General features: G+C 38.9%; 2 protein-coding genes across 2 annotated transcripts; both read right to left on the bottom strand.

Moving 5' to 3' along the window:
• Positions 1–544: 544 nt before the first annotated feature.
• LOC133010997 (serine protease 57-like) lies at positions 545–2,924 on the bottom strand. Its single transcript, XM_061078672.1, has 5 exons — positions 2,882–2,924; positions 2,576–2,729; positions 1,331–1,460; positions 953–1,207; positions 545–844 (listed from the first exon to the last, which is right to left on the bottom strand). The coding sequence occupies exons 1-5, from the start codon at positions 2,922–2,924 to the stop codon at positions 692–694; spliced, it is 735 nt and encodes a 244-aa protein (XP_060934655.1). The 3' UTR covers positions 545–691.
• A 2,516-nt stretch (positions 2,925–5,440) lies between these two features.
• On the bottom strand, positions 5,441–7,835 carry LOC133010939 (serine protease 57-like). Its single transcript, XM_061078607.1, has 5 exons — positions 7,793–7,835; positions 7,487–7,640; positions 6,291–6,420; positions 5,911–6,165; positions 5,441–5,809 (listed from the first exon to the last, which is right to left on the bottom strand). Exons 1-5 carry the CDS (start codon positions 7,833–7,835, stop codon positions 5,657–5,659), a joined length of 735 nt encoding a protein of 244 aa, XP_060934590.1. The 3' UTR covers positions 5,441–5,656.
• Between the last annotated feature and the right edge of the window lie 18,298 nt (positions 7,836–26,133).

The following is a 26,133-nucleotide window of genomic DNA, read 5'->3' as shown; positions in this document are numbered from 1 at the left end:
GGACTGGTATTTATTGTGTGTGTACGATTTGCTGCAGATCGAAATACAAATCCGGATCTAGCAAACTTAAATGTGGTTTTATAAGGGGGCGGTTGAGCCTTGGTGGAGGTATACACACTCTACTAAGTGCCATTTTAATCTCTAATTAGTTTGTTAGTTTTTAACATTTAGATGCCCTAACCCTAATTGCAGCATTTGAATCAACTAATACAAATACTGCTGCAGAACCTAAGCACTGATCATGAAATGTAAACTCAGAACCACGCTTGTGCATCTTTAAAAAAGCTTTTTTAGTTCATTTTCATGAGCGTTTGTAAATGTGAACGTCTGCATTTACTGATGTTTTATAGGCTGTCATACCTGCTCCCAGCTGATAACGATCAAATTATCGACATTATCTTCACTGAACAAAACTTTGACCCATCAAACATGATTTTTCCAGAGCTGACAACAGATTTCATGGTTTATTCATCATGTTAATACATCTTTTCAAAACAATACAGAAATATGTGCAATGTAATTTACACAACACTTTCATGCTAACTTTATTTCCGTATTCAGTTTGGTAAATGTATGATGTAAAGCATTTTGCGTGACCCAAACAAAACCACAGCACTGCAAAGATATTAAACAACTTGAAGAATACAACCCCATCATCCACACCGGCAAATTATCAGTAAATCTGATTTGCTTAATTGCTGTTTAACACTTCCCTAATCCAGTCCCCGAAGAAGGATACACTTGAGTAGACATCAGGGGTGTCGGGGTTTCCGCATATCTTCCCAGAGAAGGAGTCCACGCCTGCTGCAGCTCCATCACACACCAGAGTGCCACCTGAATCCCCCTTGAAGAGAAAAGATACATGTCACTTAACAGAAGTTGTGTTTAAAGATGCTTTTATTTCCTGTGTTCAGTTTTTCTTGATCAATGTCCAGCTCGTTAACTCTCTCACCCTGCAGGGGCCTTGAAAACCTCTCTCTCCTTCACTGCAAACCTTTGATGCAGCGATGGATGCCCAACCCCATTTCCTACGACATGTCTCCTGTGACAGCGTGGTTACGTTGACTTCCTGCAGCATGTCGGGTTTAATTCCATTATCCGCTAACCGTCCCCAGCCGGCCACGAGGCAACGACTACCTGTTGTCACCCTGTCCGTTTTCAGAGAGATCAACTGCACTGCTGCAGTCAGTTGTGCACTGCCGTTGAGCTGAGATGAGGGGATTGATGATTGAGAAATACAGAAAATATATCAGGTTAGATGGATTTTGTGCAAGCTAGAGACATTATTGAAAATGTGAAAGTGCTGTAGACAACTGTGAACTTTTCTCACCTTCAGGAGCATGATGTCATTTGAATGGTTATCATACCCGGGATGGGGAATTGATCTGACAGTTTTGAATTCCTGCTTTGTACTTTCGTTAGCTGACAGGGAATTCACGCCGAGCACAACTGTGTATGATCTAGAAATCACAATTTAATGAAGACCAGACATTAGATATGATGTCAATGCTGCAAATACACAGAAATCCTTTTCCACATTGGTCTGTGTTAAGATGTGTGATGCTGAGAATGAACACTGACCAACTAGATTAACTTTTAGCTTTAGATGGTTATTTTTTATCATTTATTAAACCTTTCTCAGAGGTTCTTGAGGACAACTCCTTGTCATGTGTGATAAAATATAGATATAAGGTTCAAAGTCCTTAACTTGTCCTTTACCTCCATAAAAAGGATATGTTTGGATTCTGCTTCAGTGGACATTCTAACGTTGGGTTAGAAGACCAGAGATAAAGATTGGGGTCTCGGTCTACTGTGTTTTATCTAATCTTGCCTCACACGTGGTCTGTCAGAAAGTTTGTGGAAGAGTCTTTCTGTTCTCAGCTGACGGCATTTTCGCTTCCCCTTGACTTAAAGAATACTTTATGTGGTACGAATATATTAGTTTGGATACATTTGATTTGCCTTTTTTAATTGTCAAACCAGCAGTGTATGAGGTCATTCTTATTCTTCGTGTTCAGTGCTTCAACAGGAAATCCACAACAGACTCATTTCAGCGCCAGTCCAAATATGCACAGTTTTTGCATGACATCAACACTGTCACCTGCTCGCTGTACAGAATTGTTTCAAATCTATAAAGTACAATGTATATATCTATACCCTGTCTTTGTCTTTATACAGTATTTATTATTTATTTTATTCCACTCTAGTCAAAACCAGCCACCTCTATAATCATATATTAATTTAATACTGTATAAAAATACAATGATAACTAAATAGAGTATAATTCTATACAAATATTTTTGTACCATTCTTTAACTTAACCTAGTTTTTAGTTGTCCTGGTCCCTCGCTGTATGTCTTATTCTAAGTAAGTTCACTGAGAGCAATTTAATACCAGAGTCAATATCCTTGTATGTGCAGACATACTTGGCCCTTTTGTGATTCTTTGTTTCCTCTGAGAATCTCCAATTCAAACAGAGATTTTCATTATGAAGTTGAGGAAAATAAAATGATTCAAAATCCGAAGGTATCTGTTATGGTTGTTGTTGTTGTAAGAAGGACGTTTTTGAGCTTACCCAGGAATCTTACAATGAGCTGCCGTGAGCACAAAGTTTTCTTTCACCAGCGCTGCCCCACATTTATGGCGACCTCGGACTTGCAGCGAAGCCATGTAGGGCCGAGAGTGGGGGGCGGCATCTCTACCGCCAGCAATATGAGATCCATCAGCTCCTGAAACACAAAATGCATCATTATTCAATTATCATAATCCAACTTAAATCATAGGTAGCTTTTCAATAGTTTTTTACTATATACAAGAACCAGAAAGACAAAATTGCTGCTTGTTTGATTTTGGATTTGATCATAAAGAAGGTGTAGCTCACCATTTAGGACAAAGACCAGCAGGAGTAGGAAATTAACCGCCATGGTCCCTGCTCTGATCTTCCTTCCACTCTTGGTTTTATACATTTTTTTGGAGAAGAAAGCTCTTGCTTATTTTTGTGGTCTTTATTGCTCCAGTGAATGTGCTAACATGCTTTTTGTGAAACTGTGACAAAAGACATCGGTTTATTTTTCCAAACGGGGTTTCATAATTGATGCACAGGACAGTTGTGGTTAAGCATCAAAAGCTTCAGTGGCTCATGATTCTCATTCACATTTGCCATATGTGTACCCCGAATCATGTCTACACTTTCAAGAATTGACTGTAGAATTTAAAGTAAATATGTGTCAAAACAGTTGCTAATACAATAGAAACCAGATTTGCATGCAGTACAATCCATAACACCATCAAGGCCCAACATTCCCTTTTAATTGAAACAAGTCTCATAGCAAAAGCCACATTTTGTATCTCAGCTAAACATTAGTGGCAGTTATTGGTTTGCACTACTATTTACCATGTGTCTGAAACAGACTACTTCTCTATAAAACCTCATTTAAATAGACTAGATCCAGTTTTTCCTTCGAATCTTCACACAGTCATTGATACCAACACTCAGGTCTGAATTTTCTTATTGTGATCATGATTATTCCATAGTATGAAATAAAAAATCCTGATCTAGATATTCACTAAAATATAGTGGGTTCTTTCTTGGGTCATGCCCCACCGGTAGAAAACAGTTAAGTAGTTTAGCAACTTTGAAAATCATTGTGGAGTGTTAGAATTGAGACCAGCTTTATATTTGTTTTATTAATTTCTGAGCCAAAGTTCATCCCATTCAATGTTCCTCAAAGCCAAATGGCCTTAATCGCCTGAGAAAGCACAGAGTTGTTCCTCCTCTCAGGCACTATTACTTCTGTGGCTGAGCCATTTAGGCAATTAAAGTTGAACCTGCATATTAGTGTGGAGCGGATGGACGCCTCTGGTGCTCCTCCACATCTGCCATCCAATCATGTCAAGCTGCTCATTCAAACTATCTTTTGCAACACACTGTAATTATCAATAGTAACATTAATAACCATAATTTTACTACAATATGCTACAGCGGGGAAAAATACAAATACATCTACTATAATAATTTTGGACTAATGAAGAAAACTGCAGAAACTACAGCAATTGCTGACAGTGAGGAATTGAGGTTCAGACTCTTTTTCAGCTAAGTTCAACAGTTAAGATGATTGGAAATTCCTCAGATAAATGTGGCCTTTGTTATTGCTTAATTAATGACAGTTATATCGGTTTCCTCCTTCCTAAAAGGTTACATTACTTGTGTTTAAAAAAAAGTTTTGAAGAAGGAATGTGGTTTTGAGTCATGCAACATACCACAGCCTTATTAAATTCACCAGAAAATCTGTATTAAACTTTGATGAATGTTCTGGTTGAAAAAAACGTGATTCAGGAAAGAACAGCATTTTAACGCTGTTGAATTTGCTTTGGGCTCAAGTAAACAAAGGAAAAACTAATACATTTTTTTATTGACTTGTGAAATGAAGAATGTTATTATAGGAAATAAATTAAGACAATGTTTTAAGTTATTTTGCAACAAACACTGAAAGAGTGACTTAGACACAAAACTATTTCCCTTCGGGGAACATTAATTAATCAGAAGGAATGGAAGAAGGGAAATAAAGAAAATATCTTTACATAAAGTAAATGTACTTTTGATTCATCCCACCACTAGTCAAAAAACCTCCTTGAGTAAGAAGCACAGAAGTCAAATCTGAGTCCTTAAAAAATAAATAAGTAAATATAAAATAAATATTAATATGAATTAAACCAATGGTGGAATTCATAAAACAAATGTTAAAATAAATCAATCTCAGCATGTAGAATATATAGATAAGACTCTAGCACCGGTGCTAGTGCATAATACAAAATATTGCTACGTCTGCCAAACAGTTTATATTTTCATCTGCATCAAGCTGTGGATCCAGTTCATTTTTCTGTAAAGTTGTGTTTTTCAACATTAAAGTTGATTTCTGAAATCATTATGATGGATACTGATGAGAAAAATTCAGTCATGTTTCGGGACTGGTATTTACGAGTGTGTACAATTTGGTGCAGATCCAAATACAAATCCGGATCTAGCAAACTTAAATGTGGTTTTATAAGGGGACGGTTGAGCCTTGGTGGAGGAATACACACTCTACTGAGTGCCATTTTAATCTCTAATTTGTTTGTTAGTTTTTAACATTTAGATGCCGTAACCCTAATTATAGCATTTGAATCAACTGATACATATTCTGCTGCAGAACCTAAGTTCATGAAATGTAAACTCAGAACCACGCTTGTGCATCTTTAAAAAAGCATTTTTAGTTCATTTTCATGAGCGTTTGTAAATGTGAACGTCTGCATTTACTGATGTTTTATAGGCTGTCATACCTGCTCCCAGCTGATAACGATCAAATTATCGACATTATCTTCACTGAACAAAACTTTGACCCATTAAACATGATTTTTCCAAAGCTGACAACAGATTTCATGGTTTATTCATCATGTTAATACATCTTTAACATTTTCAAAACAATACAGAAATATGTGCAATGTAATTTACACAACACTTTCATGCTAACTTTATTTCTGTATTCAGTTTGGTATACACTGAAAATGTATGACGTAAAGAATTTGGCCTGACCCATTCCACCACACGTTAGGGTTTTTTGTTGAAGAATACAACCCCATCATCCACAACGGCGTATTATCAGTAGATCTGATTTGCCTAATTGCTGTTTAACACTTCCTTAATCCAGTCCCTGAAGGAGGATACACTTGAGTAGACATCAGGGGTCCTGGGGTCTCCGCATCGCCGGCCAGAGAAGGACACCACGCCCGCTGCAGCTCCATCACACACCAGAGGGCCACCTGAATCCCCCTTCAAGAGAAAAGATACATAAAAGTAGGTGTGTTTAAAAATGCTTTTTTCCCCTGTGTTCAGTATTTCTTGATCAATGTCCAGCCCGTTTACTTTCTCACCGAGCAGAAGCCTTGAAAAACTCTTGCTCCTACACCGCAAACCATGGATCTAGTGACGGGAACCGATCCCCATCTCCTACGACATGTCCGCCGTGACAGCGTGGTTACGTTGACTTCCTGAAGCGTGGTGGGTTCTGTTCTGTCATCCGCTATGTCCCCCCAGCCGGCTGTGAGGCAACGACTTCCTGTTGTCACCCTGCTCGTTTTCAGAGAGATCAACTGCACTGCTGCAGTCAGTTGTGCACTGGCGTTGAGCTGAGATGAGGGGATTGATTTTTGAGAAATCCAGAAAATATATCAGGTTTTATGGTTTTTGTGTAAGCTAGAGACATCAATGAAAATGTAGAAGTGCTGTAGACAACTGTTGAAACTGTCCTCACCTTCAGGAGCATGATGTCATTTGCATGCCCATCATACCCGGGATGGGGAATGGATCTGACAGTTCTGAATTCCTGCTTTGTACTCGCGTTAGCTGTGAGGGAATCAACGCCGAGCACGACTGTGTATGAACTAGAAATCACAATTTAATGAAGACCAGACATTAGATATGATGTAGAGGTTGCAAATACACAGAAATCATTGGTCTGTGTTCAGATGTGAGATGCTGAGAATGCACACTGACTAACTAGATTAACTTTGAGCTTTAGATGGTTATTTTTTTATCATGTATTAAACCTTTCAGAGGTTCTTGAGGACAATTCCTTGTCATGTGTGAAGAAATATAGATATAAGGTTCAAAGTCCTTAACTTGTCCTTTACTTCCATAAAAATAATGTTTTTGGACTCTGCGTCAGTGGACATGTTGAGATATTCTAACGTTGGGCTAGAAGACCAGAGATAAAGATTTGGGTCTCGGTCTACTGTGTTTTATCTAATCTTGCCTCAGACATGTGACGCACATGGTCTGTCGGAGAGTTTGTGGAAGAGTCTTTCTGTTCACAGCTGACGGCATTTTTGCTTCCCCTCGACTTAAAGAATACTTACAATTTTGGTACTTATATATTAGTTTGGATACATTTTGTTAATTACCAAACCAGCAGTGTATGAGGTCATTCTTATTCTTTGTGTTCAGTGCTCCAACAAGAAATCCACAACAGACTAATTTCAGCGCCAGTCCGAATATGCACAGTTTTTGGATGACATCAGCAACACTGTCAGTATAAACCCTGTCTTTGTCTTTATACAGTATTTATTATTCATTTCATTCTACTATAGTCCAAACCAGCCACCACTATGATCATATATTAATTTAATACTGTATTATAAATACAATGATAACTAGATAGAGTATAATTATATAAAAATATTTTTGTACTGTTCTTTTACCTAACCTAGTTTTTAGTTGTCCTGGTCCCTCGCTCTATGTCTATTTCTAAGTAAGTGTACTGAGAGAAATTTAATATCCTTGTATGCGCAGACCTGATTGTGATTCTTCGTTTTCTCCGAGAATCTCCAATTCAGACAGAGATTGTCATTATGAAGTTGTGGAATATACGTCACTTTAAAATAATTCAAAATCTGAAGGCATCTGTTATGGTTGTTGTTGTTGTTGTAAGAAGTAAGTTTTCGAGCTTACCCACGAATCTTACAATGAGCTGCCGTGAGCACAAAGTCGTCTTTCACCAGCGCTGCCCCACAGTTATGGCGACCTCGGACTTGCAGGGAAGCCATGTAGGGTCGAGAGTGGGGGGCGGCATCTCTACCGCCAACAATATGAGATCCATCAGCTCCTGAAACACAAAATGCATCATTATTAAATTATCATAATCCAACTTAAATCATAAGTAGCTTTTCAATAGTTTTTTTACCGTATACAGAAACCAGAAAGACAAAATTGCTGCTTGTTTGATTTTGGATTCATCATTAAGAAGGTGTAGCTCACCATTTAGGACAAAGACCAGCAGGAGTAGGAAACTAACCGCCATGGTCCCTGCTCTGATCTTCCTTCCACTCTTGGTTTTATCCATTTTTTTTAGAAGAAAAGCTCTTGCTTATTTTGTGGTCTTTATTGCTTCAGTGAATGTGCTAACATGCTTTTTGTGAAGCTGTGACAAAAGACATGGGTTTATTTTCCCAACAGGGTTTCATAATTGATGCACAGGACACTTGTGGTTAATGCTTCAACAGCTTTAGTGTCTCATGATTCTCATTCACGTTTGCTATAATTTTCTTATGATGATCAGGATTAATACATATAGTCTGAAATAAAAAATCTTTGTTCCACGCTCCATGATCTAGATCAAGGGTCTTCAACGTTTTTCAAGCCAAGGACCCCCAAACAGGTGGAGAGATGGAGCAGGGACCCCCTACTATATATAGTATAAAATTGTGCCATGTATAAACATAACTACCCTGATATTGTGCATTCAATACAAAGCTTTTCAAATACTACACGGGTTCATATATTCATGGTTTTAATTTAAACATGTGCAAGGTACAGGGTGGCCATGCCACTGACATTTATAAACATAAAGTGGGTACGCAATATATTCAGACCCCTTTAAATTTTTCCCTCTGTTTCATTGCAGCCAGTTGCTAAAATCAAAAAATTAATTTTATTTCTCATCAATGTACACTCAGCACCCCATCTTGATAGAAAAAAACAGAAATGTAGAAATTTTTGCAAATTTATTAAAAAAGAAAAACTGAAATATCACATGGTCATAAGTATTCAGACCCTTTGCTCAGTATTGAGTAGAAGCACCCTTTTGAGCTAGCACAGCCATGAGTCTTCTTGGGAATGATTCAACAAGGTTTTCACACCTGGATTTGGGGATCCTCTGCCATTCTTCCTTGCAGATCCTCTCCAGTTCCGTCAGGTTGGATGGTGAATGTTGGTGGACAGCCATTTTAAAGTCTCTCCAGAGATGCTCAATTGGGTTTAGGTCAGGGCTCTGGCTGGGCCAGTCAAGAATGGTCACAGAGTTGTTCCGAAGCCACTCCTTTGATATTTTAGCTGTTTGCTTAGGGTCATTGCCTTGTTGGAAGGTGAACCGTCGGCCCAGTCTGAGGTCCAGAGCACTCTGGAAGAGGTTTTCTTCCAGGATATCTCTGTACTTGGCCGCATTCATCTTTCCTTCAATTGCAACCAGTCGTCCTGTCCCTGCAGCTGAAAAACACCCCCATAGCATGATGCTGCCACCACCATGTTTCACTGTTGGGATTGTATTGGGCAGGTGATGAGCAGTGCCTGGTTTTCTCCACACATACTGCTTAGAATTAACGCCAACAAGTTCAATCTTGGTCTCATCAGACCAGATAATCTTATTTCTCATAGTCTGGGAGTCCTTCATGTGTTTTTTGGCTAACTCTATGAGGGCTTTCATATGTCTTGCACTGAGGAGAGGCTTCCGCCAGGCCACTCTGTCATAAAGCCCCGACTGGTGGAGGGCTGCAGTGATAGTTGACTTTATGGATTTTTTCTCCCATCTCCCTACTGCATCTCTGGAGCTCAGCCACAGTGATCTTTGGGTTCTTCTTTACCTCTCTCACCAAGGCTCTTCTCCCACGATTGCTCAGTTTGGCTGGACGGCCAGGTCTAGGAAGAGTTCTGGTCGTCCCAAACTTCTTCCATTTAAGGATTAAGGATTACTCTTAGGAACCTTGAGTGCTGCAGAAATTCTTTTGTAACCTTGGCCATCTGTGCCTTGCCACAATTCTGTCTCTGAGCTCCTTGGGCAGTTCCTTCGACCTCATGATTCTCATTTGCTCTGACATGCACTGTGAGCTGTAAGGTCTTATATAGACAGGTGTGTGCCTTTCCTAATCAAGTCCAATCAGTTTAATTAAACACAGCTGGACTCCAATGAAGGAGTAGAACCATCTCAAGGAGGATCAGAAGAAATGGACAGCATGTGAGTTAAATATGAGTGTCACAGCAAAGGGTCTGAATACTTATGACCATGTGATATTTCAGTTTTTATTTTTTAATACATTTTAAAAAAATTTCTACACTTCTGTTTTTTCTGTCAAGATGGGGTGCTGAGTGTACATTAATGAGAAATAAAATGAACTTTTTAGATTTTAGCAAATTGCTGCAATGAAACAAAGAGTGAAATATTTAAAGGGGTCTGAATACTTTCCGTACCCACTGTACATCTTGCATACAACACTGAGCTATTAAAGTAATTCACAGATTCATGTTTTTATTTTAGACATACATGTAGAAGGGACAGTGAATCCTCAAGCTATCTGTGGATGGCACACATACTCCCACGTTAGTGAGATGTCGGACCCTGATGGGTAGCACACAACTTAACTAATCTTGGATGGATGGAGGTTGTCAGAGGGTCAAATCAGCCTCAAAATATGTTGGATGCATGTTAATGTGTATTGAAAGACATTTAAATTCCTGGAAAAAAAAAAAAAAAAAATTATAAAAAATTTAAAAAATTGTCTAATCAACCCCCTGTTGAAGACCTCTGATCTAGATATTCCCCACAATATAGTGGGTTCTTTCTTGGGTCATGCCCCACCGGTAGAAAACAGTTAAGTAGTTTAGCAAATTTGAAAATCATTGTGGAGTGTTGGAATTGAGACCAGCTTGATGTTTTTTTATTAATTTCATCAACTGCTGAGCCAAAATTCATCCCATTCAAATTCCTCAAAGCCAAATGGCCTTGATCACCTGAGAAAGCACAGAGTTGTTCCTCCTCTCAGGCACTATTACTTCTGTGGCTGAGCCATTTAGGCAATTAAAGTTGAACCTGCATTTTAGTGTGGATGGACGCCACTGGTGCTCCTCCACATCTACTATCCAATCGTGTCAAGCTGCTCGTTCAAACTCCCTTGTGCAACACACTGTAATTATCAACAGTAACATGAATACCCATAATTTATGACAATATGCTGCAGCGGGAAAAAATAACATTATATCTACTGTAATAATTTTGGACTAATGAATAGGGCTGGGCAACGATTAAAAGTTTTAATCGCGATTAATCGCATGATTTCCCTGATTAATCATGATTAATCTCATTTGTATACGCAAAATCCAATAATGAATTAAAAAGTAGTGTATAGCGCAATTTTATTTTCAATGTTCTGCCATATGAACGAAAGCGCCATAACATTTGTTGTGCAAACACTTTTAACAACAGCATTTAATACAGTAGCAGTTAAATAAAATATTCAGTGTAAATCTCAACATAACAATGTTATCAAAGCAAATACAAAATTAAAGGTCAATGCCACTGCCAGGGCATTAATGTTATCCTCTTCGTTATGAAAAATCTATACTCCTCCCTGCGTATAACGTAGTCTGCCGAAGCCTCGCTCCACTCGCTGTTTCGTTGAGTCATTTGCTGATATCAACTGTGTGTTTTGCATTTAGGTGATATTTTAGACTGGAAGTACTCCGGTGATAAGAAAATTCACCTTGGCAGTGGCTACAAATTACTTTGGTTCTGTCGACTCCGCCGTCTGGAAGGACTTTAAAATGAAAATGGCCATGTAAAAGCTCCGTACCCTTATCCATGGTTGTTTATCCGCCAATTATTTTCTTTTTTCCGGTTCCGCAGCAGTCAGCAACAGACTTTCACAAAATAAAAGCCTGACTTTCACAATAAAACAATAAATAACCAAACCTGAGTTAATGCGAGATAAAATAATTAATCGAGTTAACTCATCACTTGAGTTAACTCGATTAAAACAAGTTAACTTGCCCAGCCCTACTAATGAAGCATTGCAACTTTTTAAAATGATAGAACAATATGTTATTGTGAATCTTTACTGTAGAAACTACAGCAATTGCTGACGGTGATGAATTGAGGTTTATACTCTTTTTCAGCTTTGTCAACAATTAAGGTGATTGGAAATTCATCAGATAAATGTGGCCTTTGTTATTGCTAAATGAAAGACAGTTACATCAGTTTCCTCTTTTCTACAAGGTTACATTACTTGTGTTTAAAAAACAGTTTTGAAGAAGGAATGTGGTTTTGAGTCACGCAACATACCACAGCCTGAAACTGAACTCATCTGCTGGGAACAGAAAATACATCTTTATTAAATTCACCATAACTGTATTAAACTTTGATGAATGTTCTTGTTGAATATGACGTGAATCAGAAAAGAAAAGCATTTTAAGGCTGTTGAATTTGTATTGGGCTCAAGTAAAGACAGGAAAAACTTTTAAATTTTGTATTGCCTTGTAATATGAAGAATGTTATCATAGGAAACAAATTAAGACAATGTTTTAAGGTATTTTGCAAAAAACACTGAAAGAGTACTTAGACACAAAAATATTTCTCCTCGGGGAACATTAATTAATCAGAAGGAATGGAAGAAAGTAAATAATGAAAACGCATAAAAACAAAATTACGATTTTGTATAAACGCACATACAAGCACATGCATAAACACTCATGTATTAAAATGAATAGAAATAATAACAATAAATGCAAAACTAAACAAAAAATAAATGCAAGAAAGAAAATATGGATAAGGACTCGCTTGCTCCAGCCCAATTGCCTTTGTCTCCATCAGTATCATATCATCATATCACACTTCACTTTTTACTCTCCCATGAAAGCACAACTAAAACATTTGTATGGAGATATTTGAGCTGATTGTTACACCCTAACACCCAATTTGCTGGCGATACAACACAACACACACACCCCCAGTGGCAGAAGTTTGCCTTTTGACCTCCACCAATGAGGTAATATTTTCATCTGCATCTCCATTAAACCCTTCACCCTTCCATGCATTTTATTTTATCACCTTCTTTAACATTGCATTATTCAGCCTTTCTCAACTTTGTAGTAAATTTCTCTTGATGAAAAAAATCAAATGCAAAATCAAGACTCTTTTATGTAAATTAACTCTATAGAGTCCACTGAAACATGCATTAGAGTTCTGAAGCAAACTGCAACAGAGGAAACACAGCCAACCATTATTTGATCATTAGAGGGCGCCAAAAAAAAAATCCATACAATATATCTGTTATCCCTCTAAATGATTCATTGTGCTGTAATTCATTATTGCCTCAACGTATACATATCTCTGTAGCCTATCAGATGTGCTATAGAATGAGTCAGTTAAGTGTTAGGTGTAACTGTCCTGTATGTTCTTGTAATGAAGATAAAGCTCATAAAACATGTGGAACACACACAACTTTGGCCGTGGGGGTAGAGCGGTTGTCTTCTAACCAGTAGGTCGGCAGTTTAATCAATGTCTTCCCCATCTGCATGCTGAAGTGACCTTGTGCAAGATGCTGAACCCTGAATTGCCCCTCATAGAAAAATCATGATCATAGATGCACTTTATGAATGTGTCTGAATGGATGAATGGCACTTACCTGTACTGTGAAGCGCTTTGAGTGGTCATCAAAACTAGAAAGGCGCTATATCAATACAGACCATTCACCATGTTTCTTAATTTTACATTTTCAGTTAAAGACTCATCACAACATTTGTGGAGAGGAGATATATGTATCTTAAGCAAAACAATGTAACTTTTACTTCGCAGCAGCGCCCTCTGCAGCCACATATCTCAAATAGGGAAAAAACATTCTGTTGAGTGGATGTCTGACTGCGTTAACCCACTCATGAACTGAAACAGTGGATATTACCCAAGCCCCCCAGCTTCCTGAACCAGAGGAGATGCCACTTTAACAAATGCACCAAACTCTGTTTGGAATTTTTCATATTCTTTGCTGAATACCAAAGCTAACCACATTTTTACTGACTTCTAAATGTTTGAACTGATCTACAGTTCAGCATTAGTTATGTTGCTGGGCCTGATTCTGGCAATTTAAACTGCAACTATCAGTTGGTTACACTTTTCTCATAGGAGATAACAAAAGCTTTATAGAGCAAGAAAAGGCATTCAAGGAGAGGAGTGGCACTATTCTCCATATTCCATGTGTATCTACCATCAATTTAATTTTCAATCTGCTGAGGCCATTCTAAGGTAAAAAAAAAAAGCTTAGTGTTGCTTTTTGTCTTTTTATGGAAGGACAGGCAGGCCTTGACAGAAACCTTTGTTTGTGTCATATCCACCTACCAGTGGTGGCTTCTTAATACAGGGTGGGGGGGCCGTGCCCTCCAAAAACTCTGAGACAAAACCCCTTTTTAAATATGTAATACATCTTTTAATTAGATATTAATACTTTACTCATACAATGCACCTGGTAGACCGTAAGCACCTGAGCATTCCATAGAATTTATTTTCAAATTGTGTTTGGTTCATTTCTGTCTAAATACATACACTTCCTGGTGTGGGGCGCCGGCCAAATGGCTGTGAATATCGGTCCTTAAACTTTTGGGAACCACGGAATCTGAGACTGCTCTTTAATTGATTGTTGTGGATTTTCCACAGGCTCTCTGCGCCCCAGACACTCCCACTTTTATTTCCAGCAAATAGGTATTCATTTACGTTTTTAATTGTTCACTGTGATTGGTCGACCCGCTCAGGTATATCGCCTCTCACTTAATTACTTCTGCTGTGAGCTGACCAGCAAAGCTATGGTGACCTCAAGTGGAACTGCGTAATTTCTTTACAAAAACACCCTTTCACAAGGTGTTCACTCGAAGAAAACAAATTGAACTTGGTGCAGTCCGCCTGATTGACAGATTCAGCAGCCGGAAATTTATGAGGACTTACATCCGGGGCTCCTGCCGCTCCAGTTTGTTTGGGACCACAATGATTGGCGTATCTACCACTCTCAGCTCATCAACAACTTTACTAGGACCTCTTGTGGCACCCTCTTGTAAGTTAATGTTATGTTAAATTTTATGTTAAAAACACCATCTATGATAGAGGCAAGTGAAAAAGGATAAGGGACAGATTCACTGTATAAACTAGTATCACCACACTGCTGTTGTAGGCCTCCGCCAACCAGTGCAGTTTTTACAAGGTCACTGTAACCTTTACATTTGACAACTGAAAGATAATCAGTTAATCTTTGGGTCCAAGTACAACTGATCAAAGTGAAGATATTACATTCAAGAGGCCAAAAACTATTTTTTTTAACCCACCATGACCTTGAACTATAACCACTGAATCAAATCAGTTAATCCTTGAGTCCAAGTGAATATTTGATGAAATTCTGGTTCTTGCGATATCACGTTTACGGTAATGAGACAGACAACGGCCACTGGTTGTCGCCAGCACAGAGGCATAACAATATCGTGTAGGGGTAAATGTTGTCTATATCATCACAGGAACCTTCTTCATTTAGGACAGCTGGATTCCAAGACACACCCCCAACTCCAGCCTGATCCTGCTCGACAAAGCTCACTTAAGAATTTATTTGAGCTCTGTGACAAAGTAGATGAACCACAGAAACCACAGTATTGCATGTGATCCTCAGTGGTCTCACAGTTATGAAACAAATGCTTAAAAAAGTCCTTTCATTATTAATGAACAGCTTACAGGCAAGCTTGGTTTTTCGGTTGATTTATGTGACCTTAATCCAATTGCAAGGTTATACAAATTTAACTATGCAATCAAGCATACACACTTATTGGTAACACTCTGTCCATGTTAGTTAAAGCAGCAAAAAAAACCTCTATCTCATATCTGTGTTTTTTCAGTAGGACATTAGAAATCCATCTTTCATATTCTTTACCTAAGCAGTTGGATCTGTGCTGTAGAGAGCAGAGCCTCTTCAGTGCAAGCTTAGATTTAAATATATATTCCTCATCAAACTTACCCTCAAAAACATTTGTAAATATCACATAAGAATGTTTTCCTTTATTAATAGACTGGCTAATACAGATGTCCAGTTGTCAAAACAATAACAGTATATAAAACCAGACTGAGGATGACGATATAGAACACAAACAGAAAACAAAAGGACAAAATAAAATAACAGTAGGTAAAAAAGTGGTCTAGTCATGAAATAAAAGGGTTGTGTGAGCCCAGACATTCAAATTTGACTCAAAGCGGCTTAAAACACGATGTAAATGACGTTGTTTCTAGTAAAATGTGAATGTCTGGGCTTAAAGAAACTTGGATGACACCACTGGAGCAGCATGGAGACTATGTTTTTTTTTTAGATCTGAAGAATGAGTACCATTTACTTCAGCTGTTTTGGATTTGGCTGCAACACTGTTTAACCCTGAAAGTGTTTTGTGGAATCAAACACGTCACCCACCCCTCCATCGTCATAGTGGTGAGTAAATAAGGATGTATAATGTTTTTATCTGTGAACTGTGCCTTTAAGTTATCTGGGGCATTTTTGCCCTGTATGATTTGTTTTGACCATCTTATCATTTTGTCTACGACATGTCAGAGGGTGAAACAGCAGAACCTTGTGTAAGCATGCATTGTGTGCTCAATAAGTGTCACTTAGTGTTCTCCATAAGTGTCCCTGTGGTTTTCCTTTTCTTCATCTCGACTTCTTTGGCCATATCCTCTCTGCATCACTAGAGTAACAGGTACATGTGGTCAGTGAAGAAATTAGTGGTCATGCAGAATGGCCTTTGTTACAGTGAATTCAAAGCCTGTGGTTCTTCTGCCTTCACATAGGCTACACTTTTTAACAAATGTAGTATTCCTCTTATTTATTTCCTATTTTCATCATTCATTTAGCATCTTTGGATCTGTAGGTTTATGTTCACCTCTCTGTGCAGTTCTCTGGAAAGACCTCCTCTGACTTTTTTGTTTGGACGTTTGCCATGTTGTCAGCTTTTGTCACTGTGATGCTGCACCAAAACTAAATGAGCAACAGAAAAACTACTGGACTGATTACCACAAAACTTGGGCCAGCTGAATTAGCTTGAAGCTAGATTGAATATGAATAGATTGAACTGTTGTGACTAATGGGTCTTGGAGGAGGTATGCGCTCGACTGAGTGCCATTTTTGTTCATTTCGCGTTTATGGAGCTGTACATTTATGTTAATCTCTGTACGTAGATTCGATATCCCTGGAAATTCTCAGCCCGCTCTCTTTCACTGTTTGGACTCAACTCAGCTGCTTCATCCTAAATTAACTTTAGTTAGCTCGGCCATTGAGGTTTTTGTTTCACTCCTGTCGATATGTATGTGCATTGGTTTTTTATGTAAGATTGATTTTAAGCAGGATTACACAATATCTAATCATTGGATTTCCAAGAGATTCTGTGAAAGAATTCCTTAACTTTTGGTGTGGATTCAGACCAGGGGGCAGAGCCAGGAAGTTTTTACTCACTTTTTATTTATTTTTTTACATTGAGGTTTTTCAACACTTTCATTATTTTCCCAGTAAATAATTTTAGTACTTGATGAAAAAAAAAAAGGATATCATACCAATAATTACATTTCAAAGGGACTGTTTGGCCGAGGTATGTGCTCTACTGAGAGCTATTTGATGAATTGAACTGAAATATGAATCTAATGTTTCAATATGACCTTTGAGCTGTTGTTGATTTTGTCAATGTGATACTGTTCACCAAAACTAAATTAGCAACAGAAACCACAGTCTGAAGCTCCAAACTGGAATCTTACAGTCACATTTATGATACAAATTCTTTACTCACGGTCATTTAACCATTAACAGTGAGCAATCTGAAGAAACATTAAGACTCAACCTCTGTATTTCTCTTGACCCAAGTGGAACATGCCACTTAGTGACATTTATTATATTAATGTGTGAATCAAGTATTCTCACTGACCCTCTGGTTATTTAACAAACAGGCATGAAATATGTGCAGAGGAGTCAGCCGGTGAAATGTATGAATGAACATTTTGATTAGCAAATATCAAGGGCACATGAGGAAGAGCCTTAGAGCATGGAAACATCAAGTGACAATGTTCCAGTGGTTCATACAGTGGCAAGAAAACACAAGTGAATCTTTGTAGTTCACATATATGTATAAATGTGTATAATCTGTGGTCAGAGCTTCATCAGGTTACAGTAATGGAAAAATACCACAATCTCTTATGAGTTATAACACACAAATAATCTACTATCTTTTTTTCATCTCCACATCATTCAAAAAAGACTTTCAATAAAGAATAATTCAAACAAATTCCAATTTAAAAAAAGCTTAGAATTGGAATCAAGTCACTGGAAGCAACTTGAAGAGCTTAGAAAGTCACCAGTCCATAGTGAGACCAGCTGTCTGTGAATGGATAGGAGTTAGTTTTGCGGCGAGAGGTTGGCGCCCAGCTGACGTGGTTTCAGAGGAACGACACAAAATGCACAGTGAGGGGAAGAAAAAACAGACAGTCACAGTAACAGCTGGAGGACTCAGTGTTGTAACAACCCATGAGTCTACCATTTAGAAATCAGGATGCATGTGACTTCTTCTTGTCATCTGCCCCACTTATCGTCCATCATTAGGTTGTGGTACGTTCAGTCAGTTGCCGTATGCAGTGTATTGCAGTGCTTGTCAAAGACTAGATTAAAAATATGGCACATCAATGTTTTTATTATTATTTAACCAACAGAACTTTGTTTATTCAGTTATCTGCTCATATGGTGGTACGTGATTTTAGTGTTTCCCTTTTTCAATCAAAAATCCAACTCCGCTCCGGCCTCACATTTCTGTGTCATGTATTGTAAGAACTGTTAACAAATCTAGTTGTTAAATTGAACCTTCATGCATCGCCTCTTTACACATCACTATTTAGATACCATCAATGAAGTAACATGTAAACCCCCACTGATACTGTTACAATGTTCAGTTCTTTATAATGTCCAGTAGAGGGGGCCAGTGTTCGTTATAAGACATTTTAAGTTACGCTGCTTTTGACCATCAGAAGGAGCCACCCTTCCATCAGTACAAATATAAAATGAATTGAGCCTTCTATATATGTTACTGCGTGCAGCCCTCTGACCTCTGTGGTACATTCAAATAACTAAGCAAAATTGTTTGAATTACAATCCAATACAAATCCGTAATATTTATTATGAGGGACAAGGTATAGAAATTATTCATGCTGCTGTGGACTGATATTCAAAAACACGACCACTTGAAAGTAATGATTTTTAAATCAACACACTTATTAGATCAGTTTTATGAATGAAGCAAAGACAAAGAATAACCAGAGAAGCTCTTCGAATTCATGCTTTCATATCATTACAAAGAATTTATATTCCTCTCTTGTACAGTTGCTATCTCCATCAGCATTAATCTACAAAATAGTCACAGACTATCTGGTTTCCTGTGATCTGTCGGATTGATGATACAGTTATAAAAACTGGCCTTAAAAAGAGCTTGTGACAACAACCACATCAGATATTTCCGAGGTTTTCAAGCTCTGAGACAAAACTATACATTGCATAGCTTCTCTCCATTCAAGCCTCAATTCTGTCGCCACTGAGTCTGGTGCTGAGGGTGGAGAAGTTTGTACGTCAGCATTTATATTTAATGTACAGGCTTTGTCAATATACCGTCAAGATTTGTCCTTTAGACGCTAGGTATTGAGTGCAATAAGAGTTTACAGTGGTTTGACTCTGTATGAATGCCCTAATGTATCAGAGGAAACAACCTCTAAAGTTTGTATGTTTGTTACTATTAGTGAAATGACATGTTGAGGAGACAGCACTGGAAAAAAAACATGGACTTCATACACAGATTAGGTTAAAAAAAAAACGTGTGTATGTGTTAAAATCCATTGGTCACCTTTATAGAATATTGGTCTGAAAGTCTGAACTATCCCCCCAAAATGTTCACTTCTGAAACCAACCGAACCTTTAATCAAGTTTAATTTGATCAGGACGAAATTTTGGTTCATTGATCCTGGTCCGATGCGCCTTTCACACCTGTTCAAGTGCTTGAACTGTACTACTGAACTGTAAAGTCTGAAGGTAGGTGTGAAGTGCCCTAGGTCTACATTTCACTGTTACCTTTCACAGTGCGCCTGTATGTTTTTTTAATCCATTGTTTTAACCACTAACATGACAGACTTTGACTTTAGTCAGACACAAGCCAAGGATCGTAATCAAAACAAAAAACTTCTCATCTACTTTATATCAAAAAGAGTATTTGTACATGTGCTGTATGTTCAGGAAGAACATCCACCTGTTCATCTTTCAACTGAAAAAAACCCTAAACTGGAGTGTTGAAGAAAAACCTCTTCATGCATGCAGTGGTGAAACACAGAGTCTGTCTTGTTTCACTGGCATGAAGAATTACTTCACACTCAGCAGGGCTTGAGGGGCAGGGTGGATAGGCTTTGGCACCGCTGGAACTTTGCATGAAGCAGCACTGACTTTGGTCTTTTCCAGCCACGAACAGCCAAAGACAACCTCATGATGTTGACTGGGACATTGGCCAACATGTGACTGGCCTGCCTCAGCTGGCTACACTCTATACTGCTCTGTGCCCCTTTAGGATGCCACCACCTTCTCTGTGATCTTTTATATGTGGACATTTTTGCTATTGTCGTTTCATTGCATATATTACTATAAACTACAGTGTTACATCTGTGTGAAAAACAGTGGGATAGTACCAGATACAGAAACTGAATAGTGTGAAAGGATGAATTGAGGGCCCTCACATGTCTCCCAAGGATGTGGTTCTTTCCCCTCTTTTCTCCTCTCACCCCAAATGATTGAGAAAGATGACCGCCAGTCTCTAAAATATTGTATGAAAATTACCTTATGACAGAGAGTGTCTTGCGGTATACAAATATACTTGAATTGAAATGAAAGTCAATATAGATTCACCCATCCGTCAATTATCCATATCACTTATCCTTTGAGGATCGTGGGGGAGTTGCAGCCAATCCCAGCTGACATTGGCCGAGAGGCAGGGTGCATGCTGGACAGGTCGCCACCGAATCCCAGGGCCAGCATACAGAGGCAGACAACAATGTACATTCTCACCTATAGTCAATTTAGAGCCTCCAATAAACCTGACCCCAATTTGCATGTTTTATGACAGTGGGAGGAAGTTGGAGTACCCGGAGAAAACCAACATCAAACACACGGAGAACATGCAATCTCATGCCTCATGTTGACCTCTATTTTGAAATGCACACTTATCCCTGCTTTTAATATTCATATATTTGTGCTCTAACTGAGTTGGAAATGTTAAGATCGATTTAGCTACCAGGTTTGTGTACATTCAGGCATTCGGTTTAGGACATTTGCTAACACGATTTAGAAAACTCCTAGACTGTAGAGCTCACTGATTAGCAAATTACATTGCGTTTGTATAAACTCAAGTCTCTATTGGTTGGCGTGGCAACCTCACTGTGGTTGAGTCCAGAAAGTCTCTGAAGGAATAATGAAATATCAACACATGAAGAAGTCTTTTACAATAATTTAGTCTGATGTCACATGCAAACACCAATGTTGTGACATCATAATACTTGTTTTTGACCCATATTAGATGTTCTCTCATCTGCTTTCCTTTCTTTTCCTCTCCTTCGTTCTGATTCATGAGAGCCATCTTTCCGTTCATCTCTCGACCTCGTCCCCTGGTGCCTGGCACACTTGCAGGCATCCAGAGAATGCCTGACATGGGGTTTGGCCGGTCTGCACCACATACCTGCAGCGTGGCATGGCACAGCTTTAGGGGAATTGTGGCGCATGTGCCACTCAGCAGCCCTGTCTGATGTCCACTAAGTGGCTTCAGACATGAGCACTAATCCACTCAGTGATGAGAAGGCTGCGGCCTGATGGCTCTGCTGCAGGCTGCCAAAATTGTCCAAGCATAGTCTCAGGGTCAGACAGAGCACAATGGAGACAAACCTCGAGGCTTCAAAGGGAATTATTGTAACTTCAGTGAAATTATATTTCCTTTGCAGGAATTTGACTGTGATGAATCAATTTGTTCATGTTGTCCCTCTGTTTTATGAAGTCTTTATTTGGAAAAGGAGACTGAGGACCATGAACTCCGTCTTTGCCTTCTGCTATGTGCACCAGCTCACAAACACACACAGTAAATCGAGGATTTATTAACAGACACAACAGGTTAATATGAGAGTTGTTGGAAGGCCTGTGTTTTCGTTTTTGACTGAGCAAAGCTAAATGACAAAATTCTATGACTTAACTGTGACTGTGTTAAATCTTGGAAAATATTTTTATATCACATGGCACAGTTTCTACAAGGACACTGCTGATTTGATCTGTTGTGCTTTGTGAACATAAGGGCGACGGCGAGTCATCTGGAAAAGACGACAAACTCATTTTTGGAATGGAATGAGAATTGAGCCGAAACACTGAATAGGTTTTTCTTATTAATTTTGGTCATGAACGTAGCCTGTACCCAATAACCACACACACACACTCAAACGCACACATGCTCGCAAGCTCACATGCACTCTCTTCCATCGTCCACCCTTGAGTCCATCTATTCAGCATTATAACTTGGGCTGTTTTTGTAACAAAACAAGGCCTAATCCTAAATTCAGGGAACTGTGAATGTGCTTCAACAAATGGCAGACAAATGAGAAGGATTAGCGAGGGTCTGTGAAAGAGTGAAAGGTTTGCCATTGATCTACGGTGGTCCTGTTCTCTTTCAGGGCCACTCGGTTTGAAGACCCCACTGAGTAAGAGCATACAGGGCCACTCCAGAGCCCCCTAGGCCACCGAGAGACACACAACAGCCACAATTAGTCTCAGGAGCTGTAATGGCAATTCAATAAGCGCTTTAAAATTGTGCCTTAGTCTGACTGCCACCCCCCAACCCCTCCCAACCCTCCCATTTTCGTCTACATACATAAGATTGGTATTATGAGTGGCGAGGGGCTCTTTTTTCTTTCCCACCCACCACAGTTCTTTTCAATCACTCCGCGAGAAAATGACCACACAGGGTTTCAAAGGTTCCAGAGGCTGTAGTTTGTTGTCGCTGAAGCAGCATGACTTGTGCCCCTGTAGATTTTGGCTAAGGCCCTCAAAATGGGCTTCAATTATTACTTTCTTCTGTCACTCAGCTGCAAATTAATTTCGAAGCATTCAAAGTAACCTTCTCTGTAAACACTCATTGGGTCATGCAGAGTACCTCCATCCAAGAAATATCTTCATGGGTGTACAGTGTGATCTTGCCGACATTTCCATCAAGATCCGCTTGTGCCTTTACAGAGGCATAGAGATGTGGCCTGCTGTGGAGCGTATACCAGGTGCTATCTGACAGACACGAGCAACAGCATGACTCACTGTCTCAGTCCTCTCGAACATGGATCAGATCAAACACAGACCAAACACCTGTGCTCCTGTCATCAACACGTCATAGCAGAGGAGGAGCTGAGGACGTCTTCTGGACAGCTGTCGCCTCCATTCTCCAACGCGCTCTTTGGGACATTCCTCCTTGATTTTGCAGTGTTTAGGTTTTTTTTCCCCTTTTGCCTTGTGATCAAAGGCCAAAGCTTTTGATCAGGACTTCCAAAGGATCCCTATTGTTTTGCTGGAGAACACACTGACAGTGGACAGTGTTCGAGCAATGATAATTACAGCTCCCATTTGGTGTCCTCGGATCTGGCACCAGCAGCCAGTCGCACCCTTAGGCCAAGAAGAAAAGAGAGATTCTTGGATGGTTAAAAAGAGGAGAGAGGAGAGGTGCAGAGAAGAGATGGAGGAAACACTGACAGAGAGGCGAGTTAATCGAGGGAACAGGCAGAAAATGTGATTACCTCGTGGCGTCCATGTTTTTAGTGTGTCTGTGTGTGCTGAGGGTTGGATACCGATCATATGTTCAGAAACACCTGTGAAATTGAAATTCACTGTACTTAGCTCTGACTCAAACCTTGGTTTAAAATGAATAATAAAACATTTTGGAAAATACACTTATTTTTTTCTTACCACGCGTTCAGTTTAGAATTAAACCCCTCTCATGTACAGTAGGCTAAGTGTGAAGCTAGAGATAGCAGACATTTAGCTTAGCACCAAGACTGAAAACATGGCGAAATTCTTCTTTTATCCGTCCACCAGCGCTTTTAAAAACTCACTGATTAAAAAAAACTTTAATTAACAGACGTACTAAGTGTAAAATGAGAACTCTTTGCTTGGCAGGGGCTGCACTATTTCTTGCATATGACCACTAATTTCCTGGAGTCTCCGGTTGCTTCCAGGCAACCAGAACCAGAGTTTTTGTGCTGGCATAATGAGACACGACTTGTAAATTTGGAACTCCAGAGGTGCTTTTATGCAGATTTTGGATTCAGGGGAGCTTCATATTTACTGTACAGATGTAACACTTAATCTGATTCTGGGAAAGAAGTGCATTTCCCAAAATATCAAACTTTTCCCTTAAATGACTTGATACCACACTTTAAATAGAATGGTAGGACATTTACAACACAGTAGCCCCTCAAGGATTCAAAGTTGAGGACAATGAAATTTGCATGGCAAGGGTATACACCAGACCCACATTACCATATTTGTATGCTGCACCCAGACTTTTTGAGATGAACTACAGTGTGACTTCACGCCATTCTGACCAGACATGTACCCCGTCACAGTAATCTCACATTATGTCAGACTGAAAGGTTGGCCTTTATTCACCCCTAACAGCGACTATTCATCCCCGACTCTCCTTTCTGTTCATTGAAAGGGCTGAGTGGCCTCCTGTGCCACTGGAGGGCTCATCTGTGTGTAAATGATCTCGATGCTCGGTTGCAAAGTTCATAACCACAGACCTTTCATCAGACACAGGGAGGTCCTCCACATCAACGGCTCTCCCTCTGTGAGTTTTGTCATGATTATGATGAGGAGGGGGGGATTATGTCCGTGAGCTCTGATGGAGATGTTACCAACACTTAACGATCAGTGTCAGGCGTATGAAAAGATTCAAATCCAATTTTAGCACTTCAAAATTATGTAAAGGTGGCTAAAAACCCTAACCCTCAAGCAATACAGCCATGAGTCATGATTCATTTACATTTTTTATTGAAGTTTACCAAACTCAGCATGGACCAAGGCACTCAAATGATTTAACTTTGCTGAAATAAAGATTGGTTTGTTCTGAGGATTTTGGCCTTATAGACAACCTGCCAGTACTGGCCTACAACCAGAAAACAGTTTATGATAAATGAATCACAAATATCCAGTAAAATTATACCATACAAAATGAATGGAAAATGGGCTTGAATACAATTAATTTTCCCCTTATTTTTTAACAGTAGGACTACAATCCAACACAAAAAGTCAACAAAAACAATAAACATTAACCTTAAACAGTTAAAGAGTACACAAAGTTTTAAATATATTAAATGCTCTATTAGCAGAGAAAATGTTAGCAAGACAGACGTAATAACCATTTACAACTGTGTACAAAATTAATGATGTTCTGATCTCTCATGTACCCACATTATTTGTAATGCATTAAATGTCTCAAAACGTATATTAATTATCTCAGACCCAGAAGTGGAGAAACTGATTTCTAACCTATTAGCTGTGGGCGGTTGGCATTCTGACAGAAACACACATCCCAGTAGTTAGTTTTCTCTCTGCTGTGTTCTTGTCACCTGTGTATGTATTTTTTCCATCTCCTTATATCCTCTAGCATCATTATATCCCAAGCAACAGTGATCACATAGATTTGTAGAAGGGCCACAGCCAGGATTTTAGAAATGATTCGGACACGGATACATATGATAAAACATATGTAACACTGTGCTGCACAATTAATATCAAACATTTTACATGGGACATTCATGGAAATCTGTCAATATCGGATTTTCCTATGTGAGGTGATGATAACCATGTGCTTGAGATGAGAAATATGTTCAACATGATGAATCCACATATTTATTTAAAGTATAATTATACAATATTAAAGGAGCTATATGTAAGTTTTTGCTATTGTTACAAAGCCAATGTTAGCATTGATCGCTGTTTCAAAGCTACTTGCCAATGAAACAGTTCCTCGCAGCAGAAACTGAAGACGTATTATGCTCTATAGCTTGTAAACAAAATGATGGCTGAAGGTGTTGGTAAGCGACCATCACCACCTCTCGTACCTGGCAAAAAAACACGCTCGGCTAAAGTGAAAACTTACATAAGACACCTTTAAGTTTAGAAATACTGGAATCAGCTCATGAACTAGCCACAATATTTTAGTTTTTAATTGTAGAGTGTGACCCTCCCCCCCACCCCCACATTGCTTAATCCCCCAAAACACCAAGGACATGACCCTAGTGTCTCAATGGTAATTTTTTTTAGTTTTGTGTTGTACCAATGCATTTGGCCCATCCCTTCTTGAGCTTTAAGGAGCTATAAGTCCCTGATTTGTAGCTACATTTCTCAAAGTACGTTTTGTTTCATAATGATACTTCCATTTCAGATTGATAAGTATAATATGATTTCCCTTCTTATTCAGTTAAACATCTGAAATGGGGTAAAAAAAAA

This window comes from Limanda limanda, chromosome 9, assembly GCF_963576545.1.
Source record: "Limanda limanda chromosome 9, fLimLim1.1, whole genome shotgun sequence".
NCBI lineage: Eukaryota > Metazoa > Chordata > Actinopteri > Pleuronectiformes > Pleuronectidae > Limanda > Limanda limanda.
Note: the sequence above shows the minus strand (reverse complement) of the source record. Positions and strands in the feature narration are given on the sequence as shown.

Excerpts from the sequence above, each read along its gene's own strand:
- LOC133010939 (XM_061078607.1), bottom strand. The coding sequence starts at position 7,835 with ATGGCGGTTAGTTTCCTACTCCTGCTGGTCTTTGTCCTAAATG. Across the intron at positions 6,166-6,290 it reads ATGACATCATGCTCCTGAAG|CTCAACGCCAGTGCACAACT; the intron begins GTGAGGACAGTT and ends CCCTCATCTCAG. Across the intron at positions 5,810-5,910 it reads TTTTTCAAGGCTTCTGCTCG|GGGGATTCAGGTGGCCCTCT; the intron begins GTGAGAAAGTAA and ends TTTCTCTTGAAG.
- LOC133010997 (XM_061078672.1), bottom strand. The coding sequence starts at position 2,924 with ATGGCGGTTAATTTCCTACTCCTGCTGGTCTTTGTCCTAAATG. Across the intron at positions 1,461-2,575 it reads GCTCATTGTAAGATTCCTGG|ATCATACACAGTTGTGCTCG; the intron begins GTAAGCTCAAAA and ends TGTGATTTCTAG. Across the intron at positions 1,208-1,330 it reads ATGACATCATGCTCCTGAAG|CTCAACGGCAGTGCACAACT; the intron begins GTGAGAAAAGTT and ends CCCTCATCTCAG.